The 17,361-nt window shown below is 46.1% G+C and overlaps 1 protein-coding gene and 1 pseudogene across 6 annotated transcripts in view; one reads left to right on the top strand and one right to left on the bottom strand.

The window, feature by feature from the left end:
• Positions 1-17,361, top strand: part of SYTL3 (synaptotagmin like 3) — a 132,729-nt gene that overhangs the window by 77,850 nt on the left and 37,518 nt on the right. For all 6 annotated transcript variants that reach the window (XM_050786722.1, XM_050786721.1, XM_050786723.1 and 3 more), the window contains one exon: positions 161-295. In XM_050786722.1, coding sequence (XP_050642679.1) covers positions 161-295 — 135 coding nt within the window. The remainder of the gene's footprint in view (positions 1-160; positions 296-17,361) is intronic.
• On the bottom strand, positions 315-1,461 carry LOC126952307 (archaemetzincin-2-like; annotated as a pseudogene).

Below are 17,361 nucleotides of genomic sequence, written 5' to 3'. Positions count from 1 at the left end.
GTGCGTGCACACGCATATACCAAATGCAAATGTGTCCTCCTACTCAGAAATTTGCGTATTAGTAATATCAAGTAATAGATGCTTGCTGAAGTCACCACATTGGAACAAAACCAAACAGGGATGGAGACTATAATATTAATTTTTGTTTTTCCTTCTCCAGAAGGTCAGTGCACCAGATATTCTGAAATCTCTCAATCAAGAGGATCCCAAATGTTCTACTAACCCTATTTTGAAGCAACAGAATCTCCCATCCAGTCCGGCGCCCAGTGCCATATTCTCTGGAGGTTTTAGACATGTGAGTCTCATTCCAGTGCTCTTTTTTGTTTGTTTGTTTGTTTGAAAGCATAATGTACAAGTATTTATTTCAATTACTCCTATTTGAAGGTCCTTATTTTTGGAGAACGGCAAGGCATTTTATTATCCATCCTTGCATTCCTTATAAGGCTTCCACAGGTTTTGGTCAAGTCGCATTATCCTCAGGCCTGTTGTTTTGGAGTTACTCCAGGTGTGTCAGCAGATTCATTATCAATCCACTCCACCAGTGCTCTGTAGCCTTCTACAGCGCTGAAGTCAGTAGCGCTCTGCAACTCACGTAAACAGACAGGGCAAGAGGGCGCCGGTCAGCTTCCTCCAGGTGGTTGGGGCCTTGTGTTAGGCGTGGAAGCTACCAACAGTGTCACATTCCACGTGTGTCCAGTCTCATGGGTTAAAATCTTACGGGCTCAATGTACGGAAACACTAGTTCTTTCCAGAATGTAATAGTTATCAAAAATTGAATAGTCAGTTGAAAATGTTTTCTGGCACTTCCTCCCTTTGCCTTCATAGCACAAACTTTAAAAATCACTGCCATACTTAGCAAAGCTGAATATCCCTACACCATCTGTCAAAGAGAGCTGTCCAAAGACAAAGTTTCAGGTGTCTCCTGGGTAAAGATCAATCATTGTTATTGACACAGGCATTTTCAGGTTTCTTCTTTTTTAAGAACTTCACCATGTCCCCTGCATGAACTTGCAGGCTTTGTTTGTGAGTTATCATTGACTCTAAAGGAACACCTCATTGCAGAAACAGGAACCAGTTCTAGGAGTTTTGCTGTCAAGCCATAGAAATATCCCTCACAGTAAGCCTTGAGCCATTTAATAGATTCTTCACTGATAATTCTGCTGTTTCCTAGAGATCCAGTGGACTTAATATAAATACTGCATTTGTCTGGAGAGAGTATCTTTCTGTAAGGGCCACTGAAGAACTGTTCAAAGTCTTGGGGAGCCTCTGGATGGGAAGGGTTCTAATATGATTGGGAATGCAAAGTAATGGGTCCAAAGAGATCAATGGCTGGCTGGAAGTCTTCGTTCATACAGCACTGTTTTCCCCAGCATCTAATTTCCCATACTGTGACACAAGGCCTGGGTTCCTTGAGATGAGAGCTGTTTTCAGTGTTTGTTCAGAGTGCCGTACTGGTTGCATAATGACAGATCTCTTCTGTTAACATCGTGTTCCTAGGTTGAACTTTCTTTCTTTTTTTTTTTCTGAGACAGAGTCCCGCTCTGTCGCCTAGGCTGGAGTGCAGTAGCACGATCTCAGCTCACTGCAAGCTCCGCCTCCTGGATTCACGCCATTCTCCTGCCTCAGCCTCCCGAGTAGCTGGGACTACAGGCGCCCGCCACCACGCCTGGCTAATTTTTTTTTTGTTGTTTGTTTGAGACGCAGTCTCGCTGTGCCACCCAGCCTGGAGTGCAGTGGCCGGATCTCAGCTCACTGCAAGCTCCGCCTCCTGGGTTTACGCCATTCTCCTGCCTCAGCCTCCCGAGTAGCTGGGACTACAGGCGCCCGCCACCTCGCCCGGCTAGTTTTTTTGTATTTTTAGTAGAGACAGGGTTTCACCGTGTTAGCCAGGATGGTCTCGATCTCCTGACCTCGTGATCCGCCCGTCTTGGCCTCCCAAAGTGCTGGGATTACAGGCTTGAGCCACCGCGCCCGGCCCCGGCTAATTTTTTTGTATTTTGAGTAGAGACGGGGTTTCACTGTATTAGCCAGGATGGTCTCAATCTCCTGACCTCATGATCCACCCGCCTTGGCCTCCCAAACTGCTGGGATTACAGGCGTGAGCCACTGCGCCCGGCTGAACTTTCTTTATTTTAATTTTCTTTCTTTCTTTATTTTTTGAGATGGAGTCTTGCTCTGTTGCACAGGCCAGAGTGCAGGCTGGTGCCATCTCAGCTCACTGCAGCCTCTGCCTCCCAGTTCAAGCAATTCTCTTGCCTGTCTCCCGAGTAGCTGGGATTACAGGTGCCCACCATCACGTCTGGCTAATTTTTGTATTTTTAGTAGAGACGAGTTTCCCCATGTTGGCCAGGCTGGTCTCGAACTCTTGACCTCAACTGATCTGCCTGCCTTGACATCCCGAAGTGCTGGGATTACAGGCATGAGCCACCGCACCTGGCCTAGAACTTTCATTCTTCCTTTTAAATGGGTCAAACAGGTGTTCAGCCATGAGGCTTTATTAGGAAGAAGGCATCCTTCTGAGGTTTTTACCTTACAAGGATGGACATAGCAGGGCCTGGCTGGAAAAGTATTGTGGAAGGAATCTTCACCCACCAGGCCTTGAGGCCACCCACCCACCTCCCATGGCTGTTCTGATGTGTGCACCTCATCCAAGTACTTTTTTTTTTTTTTTTTTTTGAGATGAAGTCTCCCTCTGTCGCCCAGGCTGGAGTGCAGTGGTGCGATCTCAGTTCACCGCAACCTCCGCCTCCCAGGTTCAGGCAATTCTTCTGCCTCAGCCTCCCCAGTAGCTGGGATTACAGGCATGAGCCACTGTCCCCAGCCCCAAGTACTCTTGATATGTGCGGCATGGTAATGACATCAGTAGACAAGGGGAAGGATGAGCTGCCACCCTTGTGAGAGAAACTGGAATGTGACAATAGAACTTGGAAGTGATATTTTACTTAGGCTGGGATTTAGGGAAACCCTTACTATACTTTGAGAGTGGTTTTCTTTTCTACATCTTACTGTAAACATTTTCATACATATAGAGAGTAATAATAAATATTGGTGTCTTTTGATTTTGTGTGTTTTTAATTTTGGTGAAGTCTGATTTGGCAGCACGTTCTTTTACGGTTAAGTCTGTGTCTTATCCATCCACCAGTCATGAAGATATTCTCCCATGTTGTCATCTAGAAGTTTAGAAAAGTTTAGTTTTTATGTTCAGGCCTGTACTTCAGCTCTTCATCATTTTTGTGTGTGGGTGAATGGTGTAAGGTAGGGATTGGGGCTCATTTTTTTCCATGTGGATGTTTGGTTAATCTAGTACCATTTGTTTAAAAAAAAAAAAAAAGGGGGGGGCTATTATATCCCCCAGTGACTTTGGCATCTTGGCTGGAAATCAAATAACCACATAAGTGTGGCTCTCCTTATGGACTGTCTGTTCTATTCCAGTGATCTCCTCGTCTATCCTTATGCCAAGACCACACTATCCTGAGTACTGTGTCTTTGTAGTAAGTCTTGAAGTTGGGTATTATAAGTCTTCCAATTTGGTTCTTCTTTTTCAAGATTGCTTTGTGATGTCTTAAATGTATTCTCTGTGTTTAGGTAGGCATTTTAATTCATTCGTTCATTCATTTGTTTATTAAAAAACATTGAGGCTGGGCGTGGTGGCTCACGCCTGTAATCCCAGCATTTTGGGAACCTGAGGCGGGTGGATCACGAGGTCAGGAGATTGAGACCATCCTGGCTAACATGGTGAAACCTCATCTTTACTAAAAAAAAAACATAAAAAATTAGCTGGGCATGGTGGCAGGCGCCTGTAGTCCCAGATACTCGGGAGGCTGAGGCAAGTGAATGGCGTGAACCCAGGAGGTGGGGCTTGCAGTGAACCAAGATTGTGCCACCGCACTCCAGCCTGGGCGATGGAGTGAGACTCCATCTCAAAAAACAAACAAACAAACAAACAAAAAACAGTGAGTGTTAACTTTTTGCCTAGAATTGTGATGCATGGTGTAATAGATGGATTCTTGGATGAGGGGCCATGGTGCTTCAATTAACAGTTGTGTTAGTCCATCCATGTTGCTATAGCAAACACAGACTGGGTAATTTATAAACAATAGAAATTTATTTTTCTTGGTCCTAGACACTGGGAAGTTCAAGATATCAAGGCATGGGCAGGACTGATGTCTGGTGGTCTGTGGCTCACAGATGGCTCCGTTTAAGTGTCTTCCTCACATGGTGAAAAGGATGAAAGGGAAAGAGGGTCCAGTGCTGTGTGCAGCCTCTTTTATAAAGGCCTGAATCCCATTCACTAGAGCCCTGTCCTCATGGCTGAATCAGCTCCCAGAGGCCCCACTTCTTCATACTATCACATTGGCGATTACATTTCAACATGTGAACACTTGGATCTTTCAAGTTGCCAGCTTAGCCCCTTTCCAAGTGTACTTTACTTTGATTTGTAAAACAAAAATTAAAATGTTTCAACATGTGAATTTTGGAGGACATAAACATTCAAATCATAGCAACAGTCATGGTTCTTTCACATCTTATATGACCTTAGACAATTGCAGAAACCCTCTCAACATTGGAATCCTCATCAGGGAAATGGGCATTCGAGTTCTTTATTTTTTTAAGGAGTCTCGCTTTGTCGCCCAGGCTGGAGTGCAGGGGTGTGATCTTGGCTTACTGCAGCCTCCACCTCCGGGGTTCAAGAGATTCTTGTGCCTCAGCCTCCCGAGTAGCTGGGATTACAGGGCCATGCCACCATGACCGGCTAATTTTTGTATTTTTAGTAGAGATGTGGTTTCACCATGTTGACCAGGCTGGACTCGAACTCCTGACCTCAGGTGCTCTGCTCATCTTGGTCTCCCGAAGTGCTGGGATTAAAGACATGAGCCACTGCGCCCAGCCCTTCTTTTTTTTTTTTTTTTTTTTAAGACAGATTCTTGCTTTGTCACCCATGCTGGAGGACAGTGATGCAATCATGGCTCACTGCAACCTTGACCTCCCAGGTCCAAGTGATCCTCCTTCCTCAGCCTCCCAAGTAGCTGGGACCACAGGCATGCCCCACCATGCCTGGCTAATTTATTTGTTTTTTTGTAGAGTTGAGGTCTTGGCTTAAGCAATCCTCCCATCTTGGCCTCCCAAAGTGCTGGGATTACAGGCATGAGCCACCATGCCCGGTGGAGGGTTTTTTTTTTTTTTTGCTTCACTGCATTGCTTAGAAAATAAAAGAATGTGTGAATTCCATGGTGCAGCGCAGTGTTAAGAGCTCAGCCTCTAGAAACCAACTTCTTGGTGCAGGTTCCAGCTCTGTTAGTGGCAAGGAGTGTGATGCAGAGCAAGTCCTTAATAATCCATGCCTCTGGGTGGCTGTGTTCTTATGGAAAATGGTGTTTGGCTCAGATAATTTTGCACTGCTCTCCTCATCTACCGAAACGTCCAGTGGGTCACTCAAAAGTTGTGGCAGGAGCGGGCCAGGCCACGCACTGAAGGGCAGCTGGAGATTCTGACTGTATCCACTACATGCTAGCAGCCCCCAACCTATGCCTTCGCCTGCTCCTATGGGAGGTTCTGTCCCCATCAAAACCACTGTTCTATACCCTCACTCAAAATATGGGGCTCAGTAATCCCATATCACCTGGGAGCTTGTCAGAAATGTCAACTCTTGGACCCTCCCACAGACGGAGTCGGAATGTGTAAGTTAACAGAGTCCAGGAGATTCGTATGCACAGTCAAGTTTGAGAAGCACTAATTGAGGCCTGGCCATGTCAAAGCTTGAGTAAAAGCAGTAACTTGTTAAGGAATCTTGAACAGGTTAGGGCTGTGCTGTCCAATTTAGTAGCCATTAGTCACATGCAGCTACAGAGCACTTGAAATGTGGCTATTCCAAATTGAGATATTCTGTGAGTGTGAAATATATGCTGGATTTTGAAGACTTCGATATAAAAAAATGAAAAATATCTAATTAATAATGTGCATATAGATACATGTTGACATGGCAGTATTTGGAATATATAGGGTTAATAAAATAGATTTCTCTTTTTAAATGTGGCTGCCAGATAATTTTATTTTATTTATTTATTTATTTTTGAAATGGAGTCTTGCTCTGTTGCCCAGGCTGGAGTGCATTGGCGTGATCTCGGCTCACTGCAACCTTGCCTCCCGGGCTCGAGTGATTCTCCTGCCTCAGCCTCCCGAGTAGCTGGGACTATGGGCATGTGCCACCACACCCAGCTAATTTTTGTATTTTTAGTAGAGATGAGGTTTCACCATGTTGGCCAGGCTGGTCTCGAACTGACCTCAAGTGATTCGCCTGCCTCAGCCTCCCAAAGTGCTGGGATTATAGGCTTGAGCCACCATGCCCGGCCCCAGAGAATTTTTAAGTTGCAGATTTGGCTAACATTATATTTCTGTTGCATGGCCTTGATCTTGATATTATTGTTGTGCATTAAGTAGCACCAGACTAGGTCTTATTCCGGAGTTCTTTGGAACAGTATCCAAAATGTCCCGTGCCTCTGCCTCTGTACCCTTTCCTGGGAAGAAGGTTCATATTTTCATCCAGTTCTCAAACAGGTCTGTGAGTCCACATTGGTTCAGAGCCAGGATCAGGCTCTGAGGCACAAAAACTTCCTCTCATGGGATGCTCCTGACTTCCTTGTGAGTGCAGCCACCTGTCCTGGGTCACGCAGCTGGTGGTACCAGAGCCTGGACCCACGTTTCTGATTGCTGATGCCCTTTGTCTGGGTCGCAGTCACAAAGTGCCATAGACTGGGTGGCTTATAAACAACAGAAATGCATGTCTCACTGCTCTGGAGGCTGGGAAGTTCACGACCAAGGCACTGGCAGAATCCGTGTCCGATGGGGGCCCACTTTCCAGTTTACAGATAGCACCTCCTCACTGTGTCCTCCCTTGGGCGCATTTTATAAGGGCACTAATGCAGTTCATGAGGACCCCAGCCTCATGGCCTCATCACCTCCCAAGGCACCACCTCCTAATATCATTGCCCTGGGGGTGGGGATTTCAACATGAATTTTGGGAGGACACAGGCGTTCAGGCCACAGTGGCCCTGATCCTCTGCTTCTTGGATGCCCTTTTCATTTGAGAAACCAAAGCTGTGAGAAGTCTGCAGTGGTTTCTGAGAGCACAGACCCTCTGCAATTGTGCTGGAGGATGCTTCAGCACCTTTCTTCATGCCACGGTGGGGTTTATATTTGAGAAAGGCATCTTTCTGAACTACTGGCCTGAGTCAAGCCTTCCCCAAGGGCAAGGTGGGTGAAGGCGGCTGCAGACCCTTCTCTCCGGGGACTGAACCCCAACATGGGTATGAGATGTGAGCTCAGAGGGGCCTCTGGGAGGCTTTTCCAAGACCTGCCTGAAGGTTTGTCCCTACCCTAGGTGACAGAGGACCCCAAGGGATCCAGCCAATTTGAACCTCTACAAGGCTGATGGGGGTTAGGACATTGTAGAAAGTAAAACTTTTTTTTTTCTTTTGAAACGGAGTCTCTCTCTGTCACCCAGGCCGGAGTGCAGTGGCGCAATCTCTGCTCACTGCAAGCTCCACCTCCTGGGTTCATGCCATTCTCCTGCCTCAGCCTCCCAAGTAGCTGGGACTATAGGCGCCCACCACCATACCTGGCTAATTTTTTGTATTTTTAGTAGAGACGGGGTTTCACTGTGTAGCCAGGATGGTCTTGATCTCCTGACCTTGTGATCCGCCCACCTTGGCCTCCCACAGTGCTGGGATTACAGGGGTAAGCCTCCACGCCCGGCCTCCCACAGTGCTGGGATTACAGGTGTGAGCCACCGCACCTGGCCAACGTTTTCTTTTTTAAGTTTCCTTTTTTGTTAAAGGATAATAATTGTTAAAAATAATTTCTTTTAAAGACTAACTTTCTTCAAGCCTCCTTGCTTTGTGCTAATAACTCTTTGTTAAGCCCTATCCTATGTAGCTGTTAGATATAAAGGAATAAGTACATTCTGTGTCCTTGTACTTTAACGAAGGTAGGCTCACAGGCACATACAGCTCACAGCCTATGCCCCTTCCTTATTTGAAAATATTACTTTCTAAGTCCTTTCACAAGCAACTTCCTCTTTTCCTTTGTTCTCTATTGCCTATACCTATTTTAAAAAGGTTTAAATTATTAGCCAGTCAGGTTTAGTTTAGATTGTAAGGTCTGGCTCCAGCTAGTGGAGACAACACAGTAGCAGGGACAAGCTGTGTAAAGGATAAAAATTGCTTCCCTCCATTGTTCAGGTGTGCTCTAGTCATTGTTCCATCTGCGAGGAGCACCCTTTCTGCAAAAAGTAAAATTGCCTTGCTAAAAAAAACTTTTTGTCTAAATGCTAATTTTTTCCTTAGAGTATTTAGGAACAAGCATTCTGTTTCTTTTCTTTTTTTTTTTTTTTTTGAGACGGAGTCTTGCTCTGTCTGCCCAGGCTGGAGTGCAGTGGTCAGATCACAGCTCACTGCAAGCTCCGCCTGCCGGGTTCACGCCATTCTCCTGCCTCAGCCTCCAGAGTAGCTGGGACTATAGGCTCCCGCCATCTCACCCGGCTAGTTTTTTGTGTGTTTTTTAGTAGAGACGGGGTTTCACCGTGTTAGCCAGGATGGTCTCGATCTCCTCACCTCATGATCCGCCCGTCTCGGCCTCCCAAAGTGCTGGGATTACAGGCTTGAGCCACTGTCCCCGGCCGCATTCTGTTTCTAAATAAACATTTTACTTATAACAAAATGGTGGCCCTTATGGGGATACACTGTCCTCCAGGGGCAGTCTCTAGTCCTGTCTCATGAGGAGGTGCCCCACTGCCTTGCTGTGGTGGCCTCAGGGGTAAGGAATCGAGACCCACCTGGTGTGACGAATAAACCTGGACTCTCAGCAACGCGGAAAGAAAGCAGCCTGCAAGCTGAAGTAAAGGATCCTCACATACCACGTGGGCCAGGTAACCTCATGCATAAGACAAGGAAGGAAATACTGGAGGAGCTGGTCAAGTATTTCCTTGGTGGTCAGGACTAAGGAAAGAAAAGCCTGGGGCAGTAAAGCATTCCTTGGTGAGGACACACCAAAGTAAGAGAAACTGCAGGGGCCCTAAAGCATTCCTTAAGACTGAGGAAAGAAAAGCCGCAGGGGTGGGTGGGGGGCGGGTGGGGTGCGGTGTGAAGTATTCCTTAGTTAGGATGTCTTAAAGGTTAAAAAGAGGTGAAAAGTCCCCATTAGGGGGAGATTAAACATCACACAAATCTCCAGTAGTAAAAAAGATATTCAAAACTTCCCTTTCCCCTCTTCTCAGGGGAAGAAAGAGGCTAGGCTCCATTCCCACTGGCTGCTCCTTAGGAAAAAGGGAAGGAGAGGGGAGAACAGCAGTGTGGGTGGCTGGCAGAGGTAGGGAAAGACCAGCAGAGAGAGAGAAAGGCAGAGACAGAAAGCAAAAATCTTTTAACAAAGTTTCAAAGTTTTCTAAAAGTAAAAGAAGAGCTGGGCGCAGTGGCTCACGCCTGTAATCCCAGCACTTTGGGAGGCCGAGGCAGGCGGATCACGAGGTTAGGAGATCGAGACCATCCTGGCTAACACAGTGAAACCCCTTCTCTACTAAACATACACAAAATTAGCCGGGCATGGTGGCGGGCGCCTATAGTCCCAGCTACTTGGGAGGCTGAGGCAGGAGAATGGCGTGAACCCGGGAGGCGGAGCTTGCAGTGAGCCCAGATCGCGCCACTGCACTCCAGCCTGTGCAACAGAGCGAGACTCGTCTCAAAAAAAAAAAAAAAGAACTCAGGAATGCAAAGACAAAGGCGGCAAGGTCGGTACTTTAAAGGAGAAGGTCAAAGCAAGCGCTGTAAAGGCTGTGGATGTAAACGTAAGAAAGAAAGAAAAAGGGGCCCTCTGGCCCAGGGTTAATGACTCATGCAACTTGCGTCAGGCATCTGCCGAGCCTCTGGGCCAGCGGCGGCTCTGGGCCTGGATTGCGGCCACACGGATCCCACCCAGCCCAAGAGACTAAGTGTAAAGGAAAAAAGGAAAAAATGAAAAGAGAAATTGGAAATGAAAAGAAGAGACAGAAAGCGGCTCGGGAGCAGGGCCCATGCTGTTTCCCGGCCCCACCAGTGGGGCCGCTAGAATGGGAGAACTCGGGAAGGAGAGAGGAAACGGGATGACAAAGAAAAAGCGCAAATGAGAGAGAACTAGAGGGAGAAAATGAGTAAGAGAGAGGCTGAAAGAGACAGAGATCAGAGAAAGACAGAGGGTGAGACTGAGGAGAGAAATAGTGGAAAAGAAAATCAGAAAGTTGAGGCATGTCAAAGATTGTAAAAGTCATAAAAAATGTTATTAAAAAAATTTTTAATCCCAGCACTTTGGGAGGCCAAGACGGGCGGATCACGAGGTCAGGAGTTTGAGACCAACCTGGCCAACATAGTGAAACTGCGTCTCTACTAAAAGTACAAAAATTAGCCAGGCGTGGTGGCGGGTGCCTATAATCCCAGCTACTTGGGAGGCTGAGGCAGGAGAATGGCTTGAACCCGGGAGGCGGAAGTTGCAGTGAGCAGAGATCACACTATTGCACTCCAGCCTGGGTGACAGAACGAGACTCCATCTCAAAAAAAAAATAAATAGCCGGGCGCGGTGGCTCAAGCCTGTAATCCCAGCACTTTGGAAGGCCGAGACGGGCGGATCACGAGGTCAGGAGATAGAGACCATCCTGGCTAGCACGGTGAAACCCCGTCTCTACTAAAAAATACAAAAAACTAGCCGGGCGAGGTGGCGGGCGCCTGTAGTCCCAGCTACTCGGGAGGCTGAGGCAGGAGAATGGCATAAACCTGGGAGGCGGAGCTTGCAGTGAGCTGAGATCCGGCCACTGCACTCCAGCCTGGGCGACAGAGCGAGACTCCGTCTCAAAAATAAATAAATAAATAAATAAATAAATAAATAAATAAATAAAGTCTTTTAGCACAGTATCACCCCTAGAATTTCCAGCACACCAGCACTAGCCTGGGGACCACGTCCTCATCAAAAATAAAAAGAAAAACTCAAGCCAGCCTAGGAAGGACCCTACCTTGTGCTGCTAACCACCAAGACTGCCTTTGCACAGCAAAAAAAGGATGGACACATCATACCCAGGTCAAAAAAGCATCATTACCTTCAGAATCATGGACCATTGTTCCAAGGTTAAGCCCTACCAAATTAAAGGTAAAAAAAGCTTTCTCTCTTTTTCTTTTCTTCCCTTTACTTCCCATCTTATTATTAACATAACTAATCTTTTCTGTTGTTGTTGTCGAGACGGAGTCTCTCTCTGTCTCCCAGGCTGGAGTGCAGTGGCACAATCTCGGCTCACTGCAAGCTCTGCCTCCCGGGTTCACGCCATTCTCCTGCCTCAGCCTCCCAAGTAGCTGGGACTACAGGTGCCTGCCACCACGCCCGGCTAGTTTTTTTATATTTTCAGTAGAGACGGGGTTTCACCATGTTAGCCAGGATGGTCTCGATCTCCTGACCTCGTGATCTGCCTGCCTCGGCCTCCCAAAGTGCTGGGATTACAGGCGTGAGCCACCGTGCCTGGCTGCCTATATCTATTTTAAAAAGTTTTAAGTTATTAGCCAGTCAGGTTTCAATTTAAATTGTAAAGTCTGGCTCCAGCCAGTGGAGACAAGACACAGTAGCAAGGCCAAGCTGTGTAAAGGATAAAAATTGCTTCCCTCCATTGTTCAGGTGTGCTCTCACCATTGTTCCATCTGCGAGGAGCACCCTTTCTGCAAAAAGTAAAATTGCCTTGCTAAAAAAACCTTTTTGTCTAAATGCTATAGTACCAAAAAAACAAGCATTCTGTTTCTAAATAAACATTTTACTTATAACAGGAGTGGAGGGATTGGGATGAGACTATGCCTTCATAGAGAGCCAGTGGGCCAGTTTCCACTAACTGCTCAGGGTCCCACTAGATTGGACCCTAAGCTCCTTCAAGGGCCAGAATCACGTCCTTGTAGCCCTAGAAACCAACACATAGCCAAGTACGTGGGCTTGGACCCACCCCCTGATGGTCTGTGGGGTCCTGTGTGACCTGCCCACCACTCTGCCCTGACCTCACCGGTTCTCACCCTCCCCATCGCTCATTCCACTCAGCTGCAGGGCCACTCACTGTTGCTGGGACCCCCAGACACATCCCACCTGCAGGCATTTCTGTACTCTTCCCTCTCTAGACATCGCAAGTCATGCAGTGCCTTCCTTTAAGGCTTTGTTCCAAGCCACCTTCTCAGGGAGCTCCCCCTGCCCCGCTCCCCCCACCTACTCTATGTTAATCCATGTCCTTACCACCCTCGACGTGCTATAGAGTTGGCTCATCTGTTGGGTATTGTCTGTGTAACCTCTCTGCTAGACTAGTTCCCAAGAGCTGTGTCTAACACTTAAATGGCCTCAATAAATGTTTGTTGAGTGATTGGGTTAATCCTAATCATAGTTACCATTTATTGAAAGCCCAAGGCAGGTGCTTCACAGCTCATTCTCACAAAGATCTTTTATGGAAGGTGCTGTTGTCCCATTTCACAAACAAAGAACCTGAGGTTCACAGAGGTTAATGCAACTTGCCAAGGTCCTGAGCTGACTATAGAACTCTGATTCAAATCAGGGGCCTGGGGAGTCCGTACCGGGGAGTCCAGGCTTTTCATAATATCCCACAGGTGTGTTGTACTCTTACACTGAGCAGTTTTCCTGACCCATGCTACCTTGTTCAGCTTCACTCGGGGCCAATCCACATGTAGAAGCAGGGAGCCAGGATGTTGGCTTAGGGAGAGGTGGGGTGAGCAAATCCATCTTAGTCCCTTTGCTGCTTAGGGACTTTTTGTTGGAAAACAGAAAAAAAAAATTTTTTTTGAGATGGAGTCTCGCTGTGTCGCCCAGGCTGGAATGCAGTGGTGCAATCTCAGCTCACTGCAAGCTCCACCTCCCGGTTTCCAGGTTCACGCTATTCTTCTGCCTCAGCCTCCCCAGTAGCTGGGACTACAGGTGCCCGCCACCATGCCCAGCTAATTTTTTTGTATTTTTAGTAGAGACGGGGTTTCACTGTGTTAGCCAGGATGGTCTTGATCTCCTGACCTCATGATCCACCCACATCAGCCTCCCAAAGCTCTGGGATTACAGGTGTGAGCCACCACGCCCAGCCCCCAAAAATTGTTTTTAACAGCCCTGTCAGTGGCATATGAGATTATGCAATTCCCCAGACACTCATCAACTTTGAGTATTAATCAGATTTTACACATACACACACGGATGTTAATTTTATAATTATTGTTTACCTATGCTTAACTAAATCATAGTGCAAATTCAGTAGGGCTCTCTATTCTCACCCATTTTCCTAAAGTTTTCTCTTATTTGTGCCCTTAAAATTTATAATCATGAGATGTAATTATTATGCATTTAATTATAACCTGTTCCCTTTAGGCCGAAGCAGCATTTACTCGAGGAAGCTGAGCTCCCACCAAACCACTGCTTTTCTCTTCTTGCCAAAGGTGTTGCCTTCCCTTCTGAGAACTATTTGCATTCTCTGAGAAACAAAGATTGGAGCTAAAAAACAACAACAACAAACAAACCCAAAAAAAACCCAGCTTATTAACATTCCACTTATTACAAAAGTATAAAACCAGATCTAGACAACAAATAGGAAAAATCATTTAACCTCTCAAGTAGGCAAATCAATATAAAATTAAAGCAACCTGCTATTTTGGGACCACTTTTGTAAATTTTAAAAATAATAGAGCTTAGTGTTGGTAAGGTGTAAAGCAGCAGGCATTCTTACAAACTGTGGGGTGAGCAGTAACTGTTACAACTTTTCTAGAGGGCAATTAGCAATAGATATCAAAAGTCTTTACATGTTCTCTTTAATTGAACTTCAGTCACAGGAACTACTCTTTAAAAATTATCATGAATGTTGGCCAAAATGTGCATACATAGATGTCCCGGACATCATTGTTTATAACTGTTTTAATTTTGAAAAACTGTCAACAACCAAAATGTCAAGAGAATGTTAAATTATGGAGAATGTGTACACAGTATTATTCTAACTGTATAAATGTCAAAATCAGGTAAAACTAGACAGTAGATTGTTTGGAGGATATATTCATATATAATAAAATCATTGGCTGGACACGGTGGCTTATGCCTGTAATCCCAGCACTTTGGGAGGCCAAGTCAGGCAGATCACCTGAGGTCAGGAGTTTGAGACCAGCCTGACCAACATGGTAAAACCCCGTGTCTACTGAAAATATAAACATTAGCCAGGCGTGGTGGCAGGTACCTGTAATCCCATCTACTTGGGAGGCTGAGGCAGGAGAACTGCTTGAACGTGGGAAGTAGAGGTTGCAGTGAACCGAGATCGCGCCATTGTACTCCAGCCTGGGTGATGAGAGCGAGACTCTGTCTCAAAAAAAAATAAATAAAAATTTTAAAAAAAGTAAATCCATCAAGAAAAGTGAGGATGATTAACAGACAATTTGAAATAGTGTTTCCTGGAGACAGGAATGAGAGGGGATTTGATAAGGGAGGAGGAGTTCTGGGGCACTTCTGAAGTCCTGGTGATGTTATTTTTCTTAAGCTGAGTATGGGCGTGTGGATGTTAATTTTATAATTATTGTTTATTCCTATGCGTTATATGTACTCTTTTGTTATTATACATTTCTTGGCAAAAAAGAAAAAAGTGAAGAAACAAAAAATCAAATTATTTGCTTAGCTTACAAAAGGCATCCACATTTTGTGGCATTTTAAAAAGGCTGATAATCTGGCTGGGCATGGTGACTCACGCTTGTAATCCCAGCACTTTGGGAGGCCGAGCCGGGTGGATCACGAGGTCAGAAGATTGAGACCATCCTGGCTAACATGGTGAAACCCCGTCTCTACTAAAAATACAAAAAATTAGCTGGGCGTGGTGGCAGGCGCCTGTAGTCCCAGCTACTCGGGAGGCTGAGGCAGGAGAATGGTGTGAACCCGGGAGGCGGAGCTTGCAATGAGCGGAGATTGCACCACTGCACTCCAGCCTGGGCAACAGAGCGAGACTCTGTCTCAAAAAAAAAAAAAAAAAAAAAAAAGGCTGATAACCACTAAGCTTACCAAACATAGGCATGGTTCTAAGTCTTTTTCCAACCTCACCACGACCCTGTGAAATAGATCCCCATTTTACAGATGAGGAAACTGAGGCTCTGGAGGGTAAGATAATTTCTCAAGATCACACAGCCACTAAGTGTCAAGGCCAGGCACTGGAAGACTGCTGGGTGGCCTCATCACTCACCATCTTAACCACTTTGCAGAAATGTTCTCTGTGTGTTCTTATCAGGATTTATTATTTTTAATTTAGCTGTGGCTTCAGTGGACTCTGGGTTTTCTGCCCTTGTAAAATAAAAGGGCATGAAACTTTGCTTGCAGTTACAGGAGATAAATTTGTGACCTTCAGAGAAAGTCGCTGGCAGAAGGCTCCCTGCCTGCCTTGAGTTTTTCCTCTGCTGTTGCCCAGATTGACTTTCTTTCAAACCCAGACTGCGCCAATGGCTTTAATAAAAGTCAGCCTGAGTTTTGGGTTGCTTTTCTGGGCCAGAATCTTTTGGTTGACTCCATTTGGTGCATTCAGCTTGTAACCTGCTCAAAGGCTCTGTTCTGGCTCCAGAGAAAGCAGAACCAGCAGCCCTGCCAGGGCGATGGTGGTGGAGCCATGAGTTATCTGGGAAGGAATGTTGGATGAACGGGCTCTGCTCTCCTTTCATTATGAGGGTGTATTCTCCCGCTCCCTGCTCAGCAGACACAGTGGTTGAACTACTCAGAGACACAAGCATACCTTATGGCCCAAAGATTTAGGAGCCCAGGTCCACTTCCAGGTCTGCTTCTGATGTGTGATGCAACTTGGGGCATGGCTCAACCTGCCTTGACCTTGGTTTATCCACTTGTAAAATGATGAGTAATGACAGTGCTTCCTGGATTCTTTATAATTCTGGGTGCCAACCTGGATGAGCCCAGCTGTGCACTTTTCTTTCTACCTACACGCCGACAGCTGCGCACCCAAGGAGCAAGGTGCATGGCAGGGCAGCCCTAACCCCAGGACACTCACGCCTGCATGCTGGAGATTAGGTCTGCCCTGTTGTGTTCCCAAGTCCAACTGTGCCCAGCACTGCCCAGCAATCCTGATGTCTTTTCGTGATTTATATGGTTTTTTTGCTCTCTACAACAAACATTTCATACCTCCTCCAGTCTTTTCAAACCTGCTCTTCCTCCTCACTCTCAAGAAATATCCCTTTTTACTCTACCAAGAAAGAAAAGAATCAGGTTGAAATTTCCCAGTCCTCCTGATACCAAATTAACCAACTGCATTTGCATCCAAGTGGCTCTCCTTTCCCCACCTGCAATAGAAGAAGCTGATGCCTTCAGCAATACTTGGGATCCTGCCCTCCCCTGCCTTCTGTGTTCCTTATTCTATCATTTATCCTTCCTCACATATGCATTCAGCCTCTACTTACCTGGACCCTTGAACACATTCCAGTCTCCTGTGATAAAACCTTCACTCAACCTTCCATTCCCCTCCAGCTACCATTTTTCTCTCCCCACCTCAGCTAATCTTTTTATTTTGTTTTGTTTTGTTTTGTTTTGAGATAGAGACTCGCTCAGCTGCCCAGGCTGGAGTACTGTGGTGCGATCCCAGCTTACTGCAACCTCCGCCTCCCAGGTTCAAGCGATTCTCCCACCTCAGCCTACCAAATAGCTGGGATGACAGGTGTGTGCCACTGTGCCCAGCTAATTTTTGTATTTTTAGTGGAGACAGGGTTTCACCATGTTGGCCAGGCTGATCTTGAACTCCTGACCTCTAGTGATCCACCCACATTGGCCTCCCAAAGTGTTGGGATTACAGGCCTGAGCCACCGCGCCTGGCCCCTTAGCTAAGCTTTTATTAGTTTTCTGCACTTGGCATTCCTGCCTTTCCCCTCCCACTCACACAGCCCTCCCTCTCTGGCTCCCCACCCCTTCACCCTGCAAAAGAAGGCCCCTTCTCTTCCTGCCCTTCTGTGCATTCATATTTCAGCTGTGTCTCATCTAAATAGCACAGTCAGATGTTTTTAAAAACCCAGTCATTGACTTTTTTTGTAGTATGTAATCTGTTGTAGTTTATTGTAACTACTTTTTTCTCCTGCTCTTTGTTACTGTCTCTACCCCCTTCTTTTCATCATTCTTTTTGGATTAAACAAGTCTGGCTTCTATCATTTCTGGGGGGCAATAAAATGGTTAAATCTTACTGTTTATTCCATCATAGGTAATAGATCCTTTTCTTCTCTACCATTAAGATTTTCTCCTTGTCTTTGATTTTAAGCAATTTTATTATGATGTACCTATGTATAGTTTTTTAAAAAACATGTTTCCTCTTAA

Source organism: Macaca thibetana, chromosome 4 (assembly GCF_024542745.1).
Source record: "Macaca thibetana thibetana isolate TM-01 chromosome 4, ASM2454274v1, whole genome shotgun sequence".
Taxonomy (NCBI): domain Eukaryota; kingdom Metazoa; phylum Chordata; class Mammalia; order Primates; family Cercopithecidae; genus Macaca; species Macaca thibetana.
The sequence above is the reverse complement of the archived record's forward strand: the minus strand, read 5'-3'. Positions and strand labels throughout refer to the sequence as shown.